At 49.6% G+C, this 15,756-nt stretch overlaps 1 protein-coding gene across 2 annotated transcripts in view; it reads right to left on the reverse strand.

Annotated features, from left to right (window-relative positions):
- ZBTB11 (zinc finger and BTB domain containing 11) overlaps positions 1-15,756 on the reverse strand; it is a 54,327-nt gene that overhangs the window by 9,309 nt on the left and 29,262 nt on the right. For both annotated transcript variants that reach the window (XM_063953593.1, XM_063953592.1), the window contains exon 8: positions 10,568-10,685. In XM_063953593.1, coding sequence (XP_063809663.1) covers positions 10,568-10,685 — 118 coding nt within the window. The remainder of the gene's footprint in view (positions 1-10,567; positions 10,686-15,756) is intronic.

The following is a 15,756-nucleotide window of genomic DNA, read 5'->3' on the forward strand; positions in this document are numbered from 1 at the left end:
CAATATATGTAAAACAACTAAAGTGCACAGCTGGTTCCTCCCCCTTCACCCTTCAGTTTGGAAAATTGTACGGCGTGAAGAGGGAACATGAAGAAGATATTCAGGAAAGAACCATACATGCCATGGCGTAAACCAGTAATACTGGAAAACAAACAATTCTTAACTTTAAGAACTAGAGAACCAGATTGAAGCAAATTAACAAGAACACACAGGCAAGCAGCACCGAGGTGGGTGTCCAGTATACCCGAGTGGATTTGGAGAAATCGATTTATCGGTAAGTACCAACATCTTCTTTTCTCTATCATCCACTAGGGGACACTGGAGATCAGACAGCTGGAGACATCCCAAAGATACTCCCATGGGTGGGAGTGCTGCCCGAAGCCTGCGGAACCAATTGGACAAAAAGTAGAATCTTTAGCCGCAAACCTGTCAAACTTGTAAAAACGAGTAAATGTGTGAGCTGAAGACCACATTGCAGCTCAACAAATATGACTCGTAGAGGCTCCGCTGGCAGCTGCCCAGGAAGCCCCTACCGACCTGGTGGTATGAGCACCTACCCAAAACCGGACACTCTTACCACTAGCTACATAAGCCTGACGAATAGCGAGTCTTATCCATCTGGACAAGGTTTGCTTTGTCGCCGGCCAACCTCTTTTGGACCCATTATAAAAGACAAATAACACATCTGACCGTCTAAGGGACTTAGTTGCTCGTACATACACTCTAAGTCCCCTGACTGCATCCAGCGAACTATCACCATCTGACAACTGAAAAGACAGAACCACAATAGGTTGGTTGATATGAAAACTTGAAACTACTTTGGGTAGGAACTCTGCTTTAGTACAAAGTTCTGCTCTATTCTCATGGAAGACTAAAAAGGGGCTCTTGCAAGATAGAGCTAGTTCCGAAACTCTCATTGCTGAAGCCAATGCAAGCAACAGAACACATATTTAAGGTCAGCTCTTTCCAAAGATTCAAAAAAGTGTCAGATCTTAAAATTTCTAAAACCAGGTTCAAATCCCACGGACCCATGGGGGGCCGAAAGGGTGGTTGAAGCCTCAACACTCCCTGCAAAAATGTCTGTACCTCCTGTAAGGAAGCCAGACGTTGCTGAAAGAAAATAGAAAGGGCCGAGACCTGCACCTTCAAAGAGCCCAATCTCAAACCACCTTCCAAACCATCCTGAAGGAAACTTAACAATCTGTTAATACGGAACTGTCTGGGGTTCCAGCACCAATCCATGTATCTCTTCCAAATTCGATGATAGTGAGCCGCCGTAACTGGTTTCCTTGCTGCAATCATAGCAGGAATCACTGAACTGGGAATACCCTTTTGAATTTTGGCTTCAAGAGCCAGGCCGTTAAACGAAGACTTTTCAGGTCTGGATGCAGGAATGGACCCTGTGACAACAGATCCTCCTTCTGCAGCAACCTCCAAGACTCCTCAGATCTGAGTACCAACTTCTGCGAGGCCAGTCCGGAGCTATTAGGATTACCCACGTTCTTTCCCTTTTTACTTTCTTTAATACTCGTGGCAGGAGAGGAAATGGCAGATCGTAAAGCCAGGGAATTGACAACGCATCCTCTACTACTGCCGCTGGATCCCGTGTCCTGGTAACATAGTTCGTAAGTTGATGATTGTGTGGGGAGGCCATGATGTCCACCTGTGGTAACCCCCATATTCTTACAACCGTGTTGAAGACCTCTTGTTCCAACCCAGCTATGACAGACTGTATCGATTCCATCTTGAAGTGGTAAAATGTGAGAAATTGGTTTAACACCTTCAGGTTTAGAATGGGTCTGACCGACACATTTGGTTTGAGTACCACAAAAAGATTTGAATAAAATCCCGTTCCTCTTTGTGGTACCGGCACTGCCATTATGACCTGTGATAAGATCAACTGTTGGATAGCCGATTTCAATGCCCTTGCCTTTTGAGGGCACTGAGGTAGACCCGTAGTGAAGTATTGACTGTGAGGACGTATGAGAAACTATTTTGTAACCCTGGGATATAATATTGTTGACCCAGATCTCTGGAGTTGTTTCGGCCCAGGCTTCCCGAAACGGTCAACCGTGCGCCCACCTTGGGAGATCCAAGATGACCTGGGAGACCGTCATGCCACTGTTTTTTAGTGGGCTTAGGGTCCTGTTTTTGAGCTACCAACTTGGAATGTCGCCTTCCTCTGTTTCCTCTAGACTGACCTCCATAGCATCTACCTCTGGCACGAAAGGATTGAGTACTGAATGTAGTGAAGGTTTGTCCAGAGTACCCTCGTCTGACCGTCGGTGTGGTTCTAGGGTATAAGGTAGGTAAAAAGGTTGATTTCCCCACCATAGCCTGTGAAATCCATTTGTCCAATTCTGGACGAACAAGGTATCTCCTACGAAGGGGATTGCCTCTACTGCCTTCAGAGTCCGAATCCACCCGCCAATCTCTGAGCCATAAAATGCGCCTTGCCGGCACTGCTGAAGCGGAAATACGAGATGCTATTCTAGTAGCATCTTTTGCTGCTTGGCAAAGATAAGAGGCCGATTTGCGGATATGCCCTGCTAAGCGAGAAATCTCTTCCTGGTTACCCTCTTCTGTCACTGCGCTATCTGACCAGCCCATAGCCTTACTAACCCAGGAACATACCAGTGCTGGTCTATGTGATGCCCCCGCTGCTTCACAGATGGACTTAAGTGCAGTGTCCAGCTTACGGTCAGAAGCATCCTTTAATGTGGTAACGTTAGGTATAGGCAAGATTGTCTTTTTTGACAATCTGGCTAAGGAAGCATCTACCATCGGTGGGGTCTCCCATAACCCCTATCGGTAGGGGATAGTGAACCGTAAACTTCCTTGGCAATTGGAAACGTTTATCAGGTTGTTTCCAGGCCTGACCCATCTGTTCTTGCAGCGTCTTAGGTATGGGAAATCCTGCCGTCTGAGGTTTTTGAGCCCCAAACAAATCAAAATCCTCAGGATCCTTGACTTCATCCTCCTTGAAGCCAAGGACTTGTTTCACTGCGTCAATAAGGGATTCCAACCCCCTCATATCTGAATCTTCCTCTGAAGGGGACATAGCAATTATCTCCTCATCTACCAAAAGGCCCTCTTCTTCCTCTGACTCCTCCTGTACAAACGAAAGGGGTCTTTTAACTGACTTTTAGACAGGTTTTTCTACATGTGTGAGGGTGGGTAGTAAGTCTAATCATATATTCCTCCATGGTCTCAGAGAATCCCGCTGCCCATTCTAAATGTTGCTTGCGATATTCCACCATTTCTCTGGATAAATCAACTAAGGCACTTTGCCACGAACTAGACGAACCACTGCTCCCAGCCTGTGCATCCAGTTATACACATCTGTTGCAAACCCAGGTGCTGCCCACACCTGTGCTCTTTTTCTCACATTTTGAGCAAACATATGAAATTTTTGTGGGTTTGGATGGTGGTTTAGAAGCCATGTTTTAAGTACCCGTTCACTCACACACCACAATCAGCAGTCCTGTCACTATATAGAATTAGAAAGAGACAGACTGTAGGGAGAAAGTGAGCGTTTACTCCCCCTGCTGTTCCCGCCCGCTGCTGGGCGCGTCTGAATAATGTCTAAAATGGCAGCCGCTTCAATTTATGGGGCACATCTGTGTAACCGTATATATAACTGGGAGGGGAGCGCCTCATACAGAAGTTAGCAGGTTCCTCCGGTTACAATCCACTACCCCTGTGCTGCTACTTATCTCACCGATTGGCAATCCCCTCCACGGTATACCCAGCGCTTTGATCCGCCACCTGGATCTCCGCGTCTCCGGAAGTGCAACATGACCGGAGACGCCGCACTACACTGCCAGCTGCCCTTGTTTTCTCACCGCTAAAAGCAGATAATACACGCAGGCTAACCTCCCATGTTGCTGCAGGGGAGGGGGGAGTAAATATTACTCACTGTTCTCCTACTGTATCAGTGGATTTTCTCTCACAGGATCTTGGTCACTGTTACTCACAAGAGTAACTTGAACAACCGTGGTCTCACCCTTAATTGGATGGGAGTAGGTTACTGCACTTCTTGTAAAAGAATTTTCTTCACAGGAGCCTGAGCTCCCTGATGTGCTTCTGCCTCCGTAACACAATTTTTCAAACTGGAGGGAGAGGGGCGTGAAGGGGGAGGAGCCAGCTGTGCACTTCAATTGTTTTACATATATTGTGCCACCTCCGGTCTACATTCTTCACACCTGATCTCCAGTATCCCCTAGTGGATGACAGAGAAAACGAGTTTTATGGTAAGAACTTACCCTTGTTAAAACTCTTTCTGCGAGGTACACTGGGCTCCACAAGTCTGGACAATGGGGGTGTAGAGTAGGATCTTGATCCGAGGCACCAACAAGCTCAAAGCTTTGACTGTTCCCAGAATGCACAGCGCCGCCTCCTATATAACCCCGCCTCCCAGCACAGGAGCTCAGTTTAGTTAACCAGCCCAATGCAGTAGCAGGAAAAGAGAGACGACAACGGTTAGTAGCCACATACACCACACTCTCACGACAAGAGAAGTGTCAGCGGCTAATGCCATATCAACCCAAAGAAGCTAAGTGCATCAGGGTGGGCGCCTTGTGGAGCCCAGTGTACCTCGCAGAAAGAGTTTTAACAAGGGTAAGATCTTACCATAAAACTCGTTTTCTGCTGCGGGGTACACTGGGCTCCACAAGTCTGGACAATGGGGATGTCCTAAAGCAGTTCCTTATGGGAGGGGACGCACTGTAGCGGGCACAAGAACCCTGCGTCCAAAGGAAGCATCCTGTGGAAGCGGCAGTACCGAAGGCATAGAACCTTATGAACGTGTTCCCGGAGGACCACGTAGCCGCCTTGCACAATTGGTCAAGGGTCGCACCACGTTGGGCCGCCCAAGAAGGTCCAACAAACCGAGTAGAATGGGCCGTAATGTGAACAGGAGCTGACAGACCAGCCTTCACATAAGCATGCACAATCACCTTTCTAATCCACCTGGCCAGGGTCTGCTTGTGAGCAGGCCAGCCACGTTTGTGAAATCCAAACAAAACAAAGAGAGAATCAGACTTTCGAATAGAAGCAGTTCTCTTCACATAGATACGGAGAGCCCGTACCACATCCAAAGACCGCTCTTTGGGAGACAAATCAGGAGAGACAAAAGCTGGAACCACAATCTCCTGATTAAGGTGGAACGAAGAAACCACCTCAGGTAAATATCCGGGACGAGTCCTAAGAACCGCCCGGTCACGGTGAAAAATCAGATATGGGGAACTACAAGACAAGGCACCCAAATCAGACACTCTTCTATCAGAGGCAAAAGCCAGCAAGACCACCACCTTAAGGGAAAGACACTTAAGGTCAGCTGAACCAAGAGGTTCAAATGGAGGCTCCTGCAACGCCTCCAAAACCACCGACAAGTCCCAAGGAGCCACAGGCGGGACATAGGGAGGTTGGATACGCAACACACCCTGAGTGAAAGTATGAACATCAGGTAAAGTCGCAATTTTTCTCTGAAACCACACCGACAAGGCAGAAATATGAACCTTGAGGGAGGCCAGACGCAGGCCTAAATCTAGGCCCTGCTGTAGAAAAGGCAAAAGTTTGGCTGTACTAAACTTGGAAGCGTCATAATGGTTAGATGCGCACCAAACAAAGTAGGAATGCCAGACCCGATGGTAAATCCGAGCAGATGCCGGTTTCCGGGCCCGCAACATAGTTTTAATGACCTCTTCAGAAAAACCCTTAGCTCTTAAGACGGAAGCTTCAAGAGCCACGGCGTCAAAGACAGCCGGGCTAGGTCCTGGTAGACACAGGGGCCCTGAACGAGGAGGTCAGGGCGTTGTGGAAGTAGAAGTGGACGCTCTGACGATAGGCCTTGCAGGTCTGAGAACCAGTGCCGTCTGGGCTACGCCGGAGCTATGAGAAGCAGATTTCCTTTTTCTTGCTTGAACTTCCGAATTACCCAGGGCAGGAGTGACACCGGAGGGAACACACTGCCAGCGCATCCACGAATGCTGCTTGAGGATCCCTTGTCCTTGCTCCGAAGACCAGAACCTTGTGATTGTGTCGAGACGCCATCAGATCCACATCTGGAAGACCCCACCTTTCCACGAGGAGTTGAAACACTTCTGGATGGAGGCCCCACTCACCTGCATGCACGTCCTGACGACTGAGAGTCCGCTTCCCAATTCAGGACTCACGGAATGAATGTTGCCGATATTACCGGTAGATGGCGTTCTGCCCAACGTAGAATCCGTGAGGCTTCCTTCATTGCCAAACGGCTTCGAGTGCCGCCTTGATGATTTATGTAAGCCACTGTGGTGGCGTTGACAGACTGTACTTGAACAGGACGGTTCTGAATCAAGTGCTGGGCTAGGTTCAACGCATTGAAGACCGCCCGCAATTCCAGAATGTTGATCGAGAGGAGAGATTCCTCCTTGGTCCACCGACCCTGCAAGGAGTGCTGCTCCAGCACCGCGCCCCAACCTCTTAGACTGGCATCTGTCGTCAACAGGACCCAGTTGGATATCCAGAAGGGACGGCCTCTGCACAATTGTCGGTCCAGGAGCCACCAGAGCAGCGTCAGACGGACCTCCGGAGTCAAAGAGATCATGTGAGACCTGATCCGGTGAGGCAGGCCGTCCCACTTGGCTAGAATCAGCTTCTGGAGGGGGCGAGAATGGAATTGAGCATACTCCACCATGTCGAATGTCGACACCATGAGGCCCAGCACCTGCATTGCCGAATGTATCGACACTTGCGGACGAGAAAGGAAACAACGAATCCTGTCCTGAAGTTTCAGGACTTTCTCCTGAGACAAGAACAACCTCTGGTTGTAAGTGTCCAACAGCGCTCCCAGATGCACCATGCTCTGAGCAGGGACCAGGGAGGATTTCTTCCAGTTGATGAGCCACCCGTGGGCTTGTAGAAACCGGACCGTCATATCCAGATGACGCAGGAGAAGATCTGGGGAATTTGCCAGGAGTAACAAGTCGTCCAGATACGGCAGTATCCTGACCCCTTGACGGTGGAGTACCACCGTCATCACCTCCATAACTTTGGTGAAGACTCGCGGAGCCGTTGTTAAACCAAAAGGTAACGCCCGAAACTGGTAATGGAGGTTGCCAATAGCGAACCTCAGGTATTGTTGATGCGACACTGCTATAGGAATATGCAGGTAAGCATCCTGTATGTCCAGGGAGACCATGTAGTCCCCAGGTTCCAAGGCCAGAACTATAGAGCGAAGGGTTTCCATACGGAACTTGGAAACCTTCACAAACTTGTTCAGTGCCTTGAGGTTGAGAATGGGCCGGGAGGACCCATTCGGTTTCGGGACTAGAAACAGCAGAGAATAGTACCCCCGGCCCCTCTGAGCAAGAGGCACCTGTACTACGACTCCTGTATCCAGGAGGGTCTGTACCACCGAATGTAGAGTGTTTGCCTTTGTCTGGTCCGACGGGACGTCTGTCTGGCAAAATCGATGAGGGGGTCGGTTTTTGAAGGCTATGGCGTAACCTCGATTGATGACTTCCCGTACCCAGGCATCTGAAGTGGTCTTCAACCATTCATGGGTATACCCTAGAAGCCGGCCCCCCACCCTGGGATCCCCCAGGGGAAGGGCCGCCCAGTCATGCGGCAGGCTTATCGGTCTTGGCTGCTGGCTGACGGGCAGCCCAGGCTCTTTTGGGCTTTGGCTTACCAGGTTTGGAAGTGCGGGCCTGCTTATGGTACGCCTGACCCTTTGCTTTACCTGAAGGACGAAAGGGCGAAAGGAAGTACCTTTAGCCTTCGACACAGAAGGAGCTGTATTAGGCAGACAGGCAGTTTGGCAGTAGCCAAGTCAGCCACTATCTTATTTAAGTCCTCCCCAAACAGAATATCTCCCTTGAAAGGGAGTACCTCCAGGGTTTTTCTAGAGTCCAGATCCATAGACCAGGATCTCAGCCACTATATCCTGCGAGCCAGGACTGACGTAGTAGAGGCCTTGGCTGCTAGGATACCGGCAACAGAAGCCGCCTCTTTAATATAGCGAGAAGCTGTGACAATATATGACAAGCATTGTCTAGCATGGTCAGAGGAGATTTCAGCTTCTAACTCCAAGGCCCATGCTTCAATAGCCTCTGCCGCCCATGTAGCTGCAATAGTGGGCCTTTGTGCAGCACCCGTGAGGGTGTAAATCACTTTTAGACAACCCTCGACACGTTTATCCGTAGGCTCTTTTAGAGACGTGACGGTAGTGACAGGTAGAGCTGAGGAAACCACCATCCTAGCCACATGAGAGTCTACTGGAGGAGGCGTTTCCCAATTCTTAGACAGCTCTGGCGCGAGGGGATAGCGAGCCAGCATCTTCTTTTGAGGCACAAACTTCGTACCCGGGCTTTGCCAGGGTTCCTGACGTATATCCAGTAGGTGATCAGAGTGAGGTAAAACTTGTTTAATCACCTTCTGACGCTTGAATCTATCTGGTTTCTTAGGAGGAACGGATGGCTCGGGATCACCCGTAATCTGCAGAATTAATTTACTAACCTCCAAAAGATCAGGAACATCCACATGTGAACTACCCTCCCCATCAACCGTATCCGAGTCAGAACCTGTGGGGTCAGTGTATGTGTTGTCTTCATCAGACGAGGTGTCAGTGACAGCAGTGGACTGTGAGGAGATGAGCGCTCGCTTAGAGGACCTCTTGGACTTAGGCGACTTTTTAGTAGTCAGGGACTGGTTCAACTTCTTTAATTGAGCAGATAAATCGTCCGCCCACGGTGGGTTAGCTGCAGGGACCACATACGGTTGTACCGGCATTGGGGGTCCCATAGGGGGTGTTAGTTTATGAACTAGCGTATGCAGAAGCGTAGAAAAAGCGGCCCACGGAGGGTCAGTATGTGCCTCCGTTGCCACAGTCCCACTGGGGGGCAAGGAGCCCCCAGAACCAGAGCCCACAGCTGCTATATTCTCCCTATATGTGCCTGTGGCTTCAGCAACACCAGCAGTGTTCCGCCCCAGAACCGTTACCCTCAGAAGCAGACATGATATAACTTGCAGTGTGAGGTAACAGTACAATTATTAGCAGCACAATATCCCTAAACCCAAACCCCTGCGCAGTGTATTCAGCACTAGCAGAGATAAAGGAGAGATATGGTGACTATATCACAGAGAAAAATACGTAATACAGTATATCTTTGTGAAAATCCTATATTAAATAACACCTGACGCACCAAGCCCCCTCAGGTTATAGAATATAGGGATAGCAAGTTGAGTGAAAGATACGAGATGGACACCACTCAGCTATCAATGCACACACAAATAGTCACAGTTTGTACAATGCAGAGGTTATTACAGACAATAATACTGCACTGGACTAGCTTACACAGCTATATAGTCAATAGATATAACACTACACAGTAAGAAACTGGATGTATATCACAGGGTAATTGTACTATAAACCCCTGACTAAATGCACTCTTTCTTAACTAACACTGACTAAAAAGGCAGGTAGAATACTTAAGTGTCATGTAAAGGCACAGCGCTGACAACCAGGCGGCTTTACATAGGAGGATTTGCCCAAGCAGTCCCAGGAACAGTGAGCTGAGGAGTAATGGCGCCGCAGACACCGACAGGGAGTGAGGAAAGACAGAGATGCAGCTCCAGGGCGGGAACACTTGCTGGAAATGGCGCCCTGGGGCTGGGGGAGGGGCTTCAGGTCTAAGCCTTATCCCCCTTGCTGGCAAAACCACCGGGTACTGTGGGCGATATTAAAATCGGTTTTAAGAGAAAACCTGACCTGCGCCCATGGATCGCCTGTACTGCCACAGTGTCCACCGCCAGCGCGCGCGGCCCGCCTACCACTGACCGCACCGGATGGCGATAAAGACCGGGTCCTGAAGCGTGGCCACGCAATCCTGGAGAGCCCCAGCCGTGTGTGCCTAACGTGAAGTAAACCGGAGCCTCCGCTGTAGGTACCCGGCAACCAGGGCTCGGGAGTGTACAGCGCCGCTGGGGAGAGCTGGAGCTGCAGCAGAGAATGTCAGAAGACATTTACCCCTGCTGCTGCCCTTGAAGTCTTCACTTTTTACCTCATAAAAAGCTTTTCTTAGGGCTGCTTGGAGCAGCCCCTCTGTTAAGTGCCTGCTTACTTCAGCACCAACTAACAAAACTGAGCTCCTGTGCTGGGAGGCGGGGTGATATAGGAGGCGGCGCTGTGCATTCTGGGAACAGTCAAAGCTTTGAGCCTGTTGGTGCCTCGGATCAAGATCCTACTCTACACCCCCATTGTCCAGACTTGTGAAGCCCAGTGTACTCCGCAGCAGAAAAATGGTTTAAAGTTCAATGTTAACATTAAAGCATGAAGTAATCATAAGGTGTACGCTACACAACTGGTGGCCGATTTATCCAGCGTTAAATACAAAATGTAGTAGGTTACCTCTGCAGAGGCAAGGGCATTTTGCAATGAAAGAGAAACCCTGCTCATTCAGAATACATAGATAGACCAAGGTAGCGAACTGTATTTAAGAAACCACATTCTAATTCATAGGCAATGGAGGGAGAGAACTGTTTAGTGTAACATGTTTCTTCATATACCATATAGGACACTTACTGTGTGCAATGATATTCCCGAACTTCAGCTTTGGGCCTGTGCTTCTTAAGGTGCTTACTAAGTCCGGACGCTCTATGAAAAGTCTTTCCACACATTGTGCAAAGATACTTTGTTTCTCCTTAAAAATCATTGGAAAAAAAATAAGAATTTACTTACCGATAATTCTATTTCTCATAGTCCGTAGTGGATGCTGGGAACTCCGTAAGGACCATGGGGAACAGCGGCTCCGCAGGAGACTGGGCACAAAAAGAAAAGCTTTAGGACTACCTGGTGTGCACTGGCTCCTCCCCCTATGACCCTCCTCCAAGCCTCAGTTAGGATACTGTGCCCGGACGAGCGTACACAATAAGGAAGGATTTTGAATCCCGGGTAAGACTCATACCAGCCACACCAATCACACCGTACAACCTGTGATATGAACCCAGTTAACAGCATGATAACAGAGGAGCCTCTGGATAGATGGCTCACAACAACAATAACCCGATTTGTCAACAATAACCATGTACAAGTATTGCAGATAATCCGCACTTGGGATGGGCGCCCAGCATCCACTACGGACTACGAGAAATAGAATTATCGGTAAGTAAATTCTTATTTTCTCTGACGTCCTAGTGGATGCTGGGAACTCCGTAAGGACCATGGGGATTATACCAAAGCTCCCAAACGGGCGGGAGAGTGCGGATGACTCTGCAGCACCGAGTGAGAAAACTCCAGGCCCTCCTCAGCCAGAGTGTCAAACTTGTAAAATTTTACAAAAGTATTTGACCCTGACCAAGTAGCAGCTCGGCAGAGTTGTAAAGCCGAGACCCCTCGGGCAGCCGCCCAAGATGAGCCCACCTTCCTTGTGGAGTGGGCTTTTAAAGATTTTGGCTGTGGCAGGCCTGCCACAGAATGCGCAAGCTGAATTGTACTACAAATCCAGCGAGCAATAGTCTGCTTAGAAGCAGGAGCACCCAGCTTGTTGGGTGCGTACAGGAGAAATAGCGAGTCAGATTTTCTGACTCCAGCCGTCCTGGAAACATATATTTTCAGGGCCCTGACAACGTCCAGCAACTTGGAGTCCACCAAGTCCTTAGTAGCCGCAGGTACCACAATAGGCTGGTTCAGATGAAACGCTGAAACCACCTTTGGGAGAAATTGAGGACGAGTCCTCAATTCTGCCCTGTCCGTATGAAAAATCAGGTAAGGGCTTTTACAGGATAAAGCCGCCAATTCGGACACACGCCTGGCTGAAGCCAGGGCCAACAACATGACCACTTTCCATGTGAGATATTTTAATTCCACAGTGTTGAGTGGTTCAAACCAATGTGATTTTAGGAAATCCAAAACAACATTCAGATCCCAGGGTGCCACTGGAGGCACAAAAGGAGGCTGTATATGTAGCACTCCCTTAACAAACGTCTGGACTTCAGGCACTGAAGCCAGTTCTCTCTGAAAGAAAATCGACGGGGCCGAAATCTGGACCTTAATGGATCCTAATTTTAGGCCCATAGACACTCCTGCTTGCAGGAAATGCAGGAATCGACCCAGTTGAAATTCCTCCGTCGGGGCCTTTTTGGCCTCGCACCACGCAACATATTTCCGCCAGATGCGGTGATAATGCTTTGCGGTTACATCCTTTCTGTATTTTATCAAAGTAGGGATGACTTCGTCTGGAATGCCTTTTTCCTTTAGGATCCGGCGTTCAACCGCCATGCCGTCAAACGCAGCCACGGTAAGTCTTGGAACAGACAGGGTCCCTGCTGGAGCAGGTCCCTTCTCAGAGGTAGAGGCCACGGGTCCTCTGTGAGCATCTCTTGAAGTTCCGGGTACCAAGTCCTTCTTGGCCAATCCGGAGCCACGAGAATAGTTCTTACTCCTCCCCGCCGTATAATTCTCAGCACCTTGGGTATGAGAGGCAGAGGAGGGAACACATACACCGACTGGTACACCCACGGTGTTACCAGAGCGTCCACAGCTATTGCTTGAGGGTCCCTTGACCTGGCGCAATACCTGTCCAGCTTTTTGTTGAGGCGGGACGCCATCATGTCCACCTTTGGTATTTCCCAACGGTTTATCATCATGTGGAAGATTTCTGGGCGAAGTCCCCACTCTCCCGGGTGGAGGTCGTGCCTGCTGAGGAAGTCTGCTTCCCAGTTGTCCACTCCCGGAATGAACACTGCCGACAGTGCTATCACATGATTTTCCGCCCAGCGAAGAATCCTTGCAGCTTCTGCCATTGCCCTCCTGCTTCTTGTGCCGCCCTGTCTGTTTACGTGGGCGACTGCCGTGATGTTGTCAGACTGGATCAGCACCGGCTGACCTTGAAGCAGAGGTCTTGCTTGGCTTAGAGCATTGTAAATGGCTCTTAACTCCAGGATATTTATGTGAAGTGATGTCTCCAGGCTTGACCACAAGCCCTGGAAGTTTCTTCCCTGTGTGACTGCTCCCCAGCCTCGCAGGCTGGCATCCGTGGTCACCAGAACCCAGTCCTGAATGCCGAATCTGCGGCCCTCTAGAAGATGAGCACTCTGCAACCACCACAGGAGAGACACCCTTGTCCTTGGGGACAGGGTTATTCGCTGATGCATCTGAAGATGCGATCCGGACCATTTGTCCAGCAGGTCCCACTGGAATGTTCTTGCGTGGAATCTGCCGAATGGGATTGCTTCGTAGGAAGCTACCATTTTTCCCAGGACCCTTGTGCATTGGTGCACTGATACTTGGCCTGGTTTTAGGAGGTTTCTGACTAGCTCGGATAACTCTCTGGCTTTCTCTTCCGGGAGAAACACCTTTTTCTGGACTGTGTCCAGGATCATCCCTAGGAATAGAAGACGTGTCGTCGGGATCAGCTGCGATTTTGGGATATTGAGAATCCAACCGTGCTGCCGCAGCACTACTTGAGATAGTGCTACTCCGACTACCAACTGTTCCTTGGACCTTGCCCTTATCAGGAGATCGTCCAAGTAAGGGATAATTAAAACTCCCTTCCTTCGAAGGAGTATCATCATTTCGGCCATTACTTTGGTAAAGACCCGGGGCGCCGTGGACAATCCAAACGGCAGCGTCTGAAACTGATAGTGGCAGTTCTGTACCACAAACCTGAGGTACCCTTGGTGAGAAGGGTAAATTGGGACATGGAGGTAAGCATCCTTGATGTCCAGAGACACCATATAATCCCCTTCTTCCAGGTTCGCGATCACTTCTCTGAGTGACTCCATCTTGAATTTGAACCTCTGTATGTAAGTGTTCAAAGATTTTAGATTTAGAATAGGTCTCACCGAGCCATCCGGCTTCGGTACCACAAACAGCGTGGAATAATAACCCCTGTCCCTGTTGCAGGAGGGGTACCTTGATTATCACCTGCTGTGAATACAGCTTGTGAATGGCTTCCAATACCGCCTCCCTGTCGGAGGGAGACGTCGGTAAGGCAGACTTTAGGAAACGGCGATGGGGAGACGCCTCGAATTCCAATTTGTACCCCTGAGATACCACTTGAAGGATCCAGGGATCCACATGTGAGAGAGCCCACTGCGCGCTGAAATTCTTGAGACGGGCCCCCACCGTGCCTGAGTCCGCTTGTAGAGCCCCAGCGTCATGCTGAGGACTTGGCAGAAGCGGGAGAGGGCTTCTGTTCCTGGGAACTGGCTGTTTGCTGCAGCCTTTTCCTCTCCCTCTGCCACGGGGCAGAAATGAGGAGCCTTTCGCCCGCTTGCCCTTATGGGGCCGAAAGGACTGCGCCTGATAATACGGCGTCTTTTTATGTTGAGAGGCTACCTGGGGTAAAAATGTGGATTTCCCAGCAGTTGCCGTGGATACCAGGTCCGATAGACCTACCCCAAATAACTCCTCCCCTTTATAAGGCAATACTTCCATATGCCTTTAGGAATCAGCATCACCTGACCACTGCCGCGTCCATAACCCTCTTCTGGCAGATATGGACAGCGCACTTACTCTTGATGCCAGTCGGCAAATATCCCTCTGTGCATCACGCATATATAAAAACGCATCTTTAAATGCTCTATAGTCAGTAATATAGTGTCCCTATCCAGGGTATCAATATTTTCAGTCAGGGAATCCGACCAAGCCACCCCAGCACTGCACATCCAGGCTGAGGCGATTGCTGGTCGCAGTATAACACCCGTGTGAGTGTATATACATTTTAGGATATTCTCCTGCTTTCTGTCAGCAGGTTCCTTAAGGGCGGCCGTATCCGGAGACGGTAGTGCCACCTGTTTTGACAAGCGTTTGAGCGCTTTATCCACCCTAGGAGGTGTTTCCCAACGTGCCCTATCCTCTGGCGGGAAGGGGTATGATGCCAATAACTTTTTAGGAATTATCAGTCTTTTATCGGGAGAAACCCACGCTTCATCACACACTTCATTTAATTCCTCAGATGCAGGAAAAACTACAGGTAGTTTTTTCTCACCAAACATAATAATACCCTTTTTAGTGGTACTTGTACTATCAGAAATGTGTAAAACATTTTTCATTGCCTCAATCATGTAACGTGTGGCCCTACTGGAAGTCACATTCGTCTCTTCATCGTCGACACTGGAGTCAGTATCCGTGTCAGCGTCTGTATCTACCATCTGAGGTAGCGGGCGTTTTAGAGCCCCTGGTGGTCTTTGAGACGCCTGGACAGGCACCAGCTGAGTAGCCGGCTGTCTCATGTCATCAACTGTCTTTTGTAAAGAGCTGACACTTTCACGTAAATCCTTCCATAAGCTCATCCACTCAGGTGTCGACTCCCTAGGGGGTGACATCACCAGTACAGGCAATTGCTCCGCCTCCACATCATTTTCCTCTTCATACATGTTGACACAGTCGTACCGACACACACAGGGAATGCTCTGATAGAGGACAGGACCCCACTAGCCCTTTGGGGAGACAGAGGGAGAGTATGCCAGCACACACCAGAGCGCTATATATATGTTGGGATAACACCAAACAGAGTGTTTTTCCCTTTATAGCTGCTGTGTATATTATACTGCGCCTAATTAGTGCCCCCCCCCCCCTCTTGTTTTACCCTTTTCTGTAGTGCAGGACTGCAGGGGAGAGTCAGGGAGACGTCCTTCCAGCGGAGCTGTGAGGGAAAATGGCGCCAGTGTGCTGAGGAGATAGGCTCCGCCCCCTTCTCGGCGGACTTTTCTCCCGCTTTTTTTCGGAATCTGGCAGGGGTTAATATACATCCATATAGCCCTGGGGGT

Source organism: Pseudophryne corroboree, chromosome 2 (assembly GCF_028390025.1).
Source record: "Pseudophryne corroboree isolate aPseCor3 chromosome 2, aPseCor3.hap2, whole genome shotgun sequence".
Classification (NCBI taxonomy): Eukaryota; Metazoa; Chordata; class Amphibia; order Anura; family Myobatrachidae; genus Pseudophryne; species Pseudophryne corroboree.